This window comes from Antrostomus carolinensis, unplaced genomic scaffold (genome assembly GCF_000700745.2).
Source record: "Antrostomus carolinensis isolate BGI_N321 unplaced genomic scaffold, ASM70074v2 scaffold33171, whole genome shotgun sequence".
Classification (NCBI taxonomy): Eukaryota; Metazoa; Chordata; class Aves; order Caprimulgiformes; family Caprimulgidae; genus Antrostomus; species Antrostomus carolinensis.
This window is the reverse complement of record NW_010296805.1, coordinates 5118-7923: the sequence shown is the minus strand read 5'-3', so window position 1 is coordinate 7923 and position 2806 is coordinate 5118. Positions and strand designations below refer to the sequence as shown.

At 54.3% G+C, this 2806-nt stretch overlaps 1 protein-coding gene across 1 annotated transcript in view; it reads left to right on the top strand.

Annotated features, from left to right (window-relative positions):
- STRA6 (signaling receptor and transporter of retinol STRA6) overlaps nucleotides 1-912 on the top strand; it is a gene marked incomplete at its 5' end in the record, with an annotated part of 7281 nt that extends 6369 nt beyond the window's left edge. The window contains 3 exons of the mRNA XM_010178412.1: nucleotides 1-24; nucleotides 255-392; nucleotides 734-912. The exon at nucleotides 1-24 is cut by the window's left edge and continues 125 nt beyond it. Of these exons, the coding sequence (XP_010176714.1) occupies nucleotides 1-24; nucleotides 255-392; nucleotides 734-912 (341 nt within the window). The remainder of the gene's footprint in view (nucleotides 25-254; nucleotides 393-733) is intronic.
- Between the last annotated feature and the right edge of the window lie 1894 nt (nucleotides 913-2806).

The window sequence follows — 2806 nt, the reverse complement described above, 5'->3', positions numbered from 1 at the left end:
GCAGTGTGGAGACCTTTGACCCGGGTAGGCCATTGCGGGTGGTCCCTCTGCAGGACCTCTGTGAGCATGAGGACCCCTCTCCCACCATGGAGCTCCTGGAGGACATGGCCAGGGGCTCCTGCATCACCTGGGACTGGCAGGGTAGAGATGGAGCCTGGCAAACAACCCTCCCCTTCTCCCCAGTGCAGAAAGGAGGGGGGAACCATGAAGTCTGGCCCCACGACACATGTTTACTGTGGGCTGTGTTCCCCCAGGCTACCACACTTACTGCCACTATCTGAAAATCGAGGTCAGCCAGTCCCACCCCATGATGAAAGCTTTTTGCTTGCTGCTCCTCCAGCCACCCAAGCCAGAGAGGCAACCAGGGCTGCGGGTCAGCAATCTGGAAGAAGGTGAGACCTTCCCATTGACAACTGGGGGAGGATGCATGGCCATTGCTGTGGGGTGGCATTGGGGTCTTCTCTGTGGGTTTGCTGCTCTCCAGAGGTGCTGTTGGTGCCTTGGTGTAAAGGGGCCACTCAGGGTTGTGGCTTTGCTGGTCTATCCACTTTTATGCCATCTCCTGTTGTTGGTGTGTGACCATCTCCATCCCAAGAGCTGCTCCTGTTCCTCTGCCTGTGCAAGGGCAGGATGGGGCTCATGTGCTTTCACCCTAAGGTGTAGAGGGCATCTGGGCAGCCCCATCAAGGGGGAGATGGGGCTGGAATCATTCCCTGCTCCCATCTCCTTTCAGGCATCCAGCTGATGCAACCCAAGAAGGTACCACTGAGCAGAGCCAGGTTCAAGCGGAGCAGAGCCCGGTGGTGGCTGGCCTACACGCTCCTCAACAACCCCTCGCTGATGGCTTGCCGGAAAACTGCCCTTTCCGACCCCACGGCCAATGGCACCCAGCTCAGCCCCCCAAAGCCCTGAACTCCAGAGGAACCTTTCACCTCTCTCTGCCTCCTCCACACGCTTCCATCCTATCTCATCCCTGTCTCCCATTGACTCTCCTCCTGTGCTGGCAGGAGTTTTGGGCACCTCTTGCCCTTCTTCAGCTTCCAGTCCCCCTCCAGTGGTGATGGAGGCTGGTTTGTAGCTCTGGGTCCATGCTGAGCTACTACCAAGGTCCAGAGGTGAAGACACAGCCAAGGCAAATGGGTCACCTCCAAGCCTGACCTGGATGGAGAGGGGTTGATAAACCAAGATAAACCTTTCAGGCATCTCAGAAACATCCTCTTAGGAGTCACTCCTGCAGTGAGCCCACCAGTTCTCAACAGTTGTCTTTCTGACATGGGGCAAGGCAGGCACAAGTCCCCAGCACCAGGGCAGTGAGGAAGAGGGAGAAGTTGTGTGTTTGTGTGTGTGGAGGGATCCTCAACCAGACTAAGCATAAACTACCCACATCTCAGCGTGGTCTCTCTATGGAGAAGGTCCCTGCTACAAGCCTCATCCACAACTTCTCCCTTTCAGGTCTGATCCTGGCTCTCCTTGGGCACCATACCGAACTCTGGGACTTTTTTTTCCTCCCAGCCTTGTGAAGGCCAAAATCCCCATCTGCTCTGCTCTGGGCCATGAAGTTGCAGAGCCATTTGTTTTCTGCTCCCCATAATTCTTATCCCCCCAAAATGTCTCTTGCTGCCACCCCCTATTTTGTTTAAAGCCAGTGGGTCCCCAGGGCTGGTGACCCTCCAAGTGAGTTGAGCTTGAATCCATAGAAAGCAGTTTTACTCCTTGCTTGGATGTGCCAAGTCGAGGAAGAACAATAAATCACATACCTCATTCCTACACTTGGGGTGTGCTTGGTCTCTTGGCTGTTCCCGAAGAAGCCAGACCTGGCAGGAGGGACACAAGGACTGTCATAGCTGTAGCTCTGGGTGGTGGTTGGGACTAACCTTGATCTGACCGTGTGGAGAGGAGGCTTTGCAGTAGATCTGCTGGACTTGAGGGTGATGGGACTAAATCTGTGATCCTCCCCCCTCACTTCAGGGAAATCTTAAAGCAAAGCTGACCAGTTTGTTTTCCCATCAAAACAATGTTTGGCCCCTAAACCACAGCTCCCATGAAGGACAGGAACTGAAACAGGACATTTGGTGGCTAAAGCACCAAAGGTAGGTATCCAGGCTGTTGCTGCATCATCTCTTCCCTTGATGTGTCCCTTGAAGCCAAATCCTGCCTTTGGTGGCTGGAAGGATTCCTGGTGTCAGCCCACCATTGGTGGCAGGGCTTGTGTCAGGTTGAACCAGTGGCTCCTTATTCTTCTTGACACCATCTCAAACACCTCAGCCTTGCTAAAGCAGGTGTCTTGGAGACTTGGCAGCCCCTGCATGGAGCGGGGCTGCTGTGCTATCCCCTCTGCTCAATAGGGTTGAGCCCCTCACCCCAGGGATCTCCTTGGAGGTGAGTAGACCTGCTCCTTGCAGGCTGTCAAGGACCTCATCCCCTCTTGCTGGGTTCCTTGTGGTGTGCAGAAGGGATGACTGCTGGCACTGTGGTGTGGTTGAGTTTTTGGGGTTTACCTGGCATCTCCACATAATATTGAAGCTTCCTGGGTGGGAACCAGCCCCTTCCCCAGGATCCTGACCTTCTCCCTTTCCATTACAGTGAAGAGGGTCCCTGCCTTCATCTCCTGCCTGCAGGCACTGCCCCAACAGCCCCTGGTACGCTTGGGTGCTCAAAGCCTTGTTGTGTGTGCAGCCTTGACCATCACTATTTTAATCACATTTGATTGCTGTCTGGCACGTAGTAGAGTGTTACTAAACTGGGTGACAGCAGTGATCTGGCTGCAGATCTGGATTGTTTTCTTTTTAAGACAGCAGGAACCTAA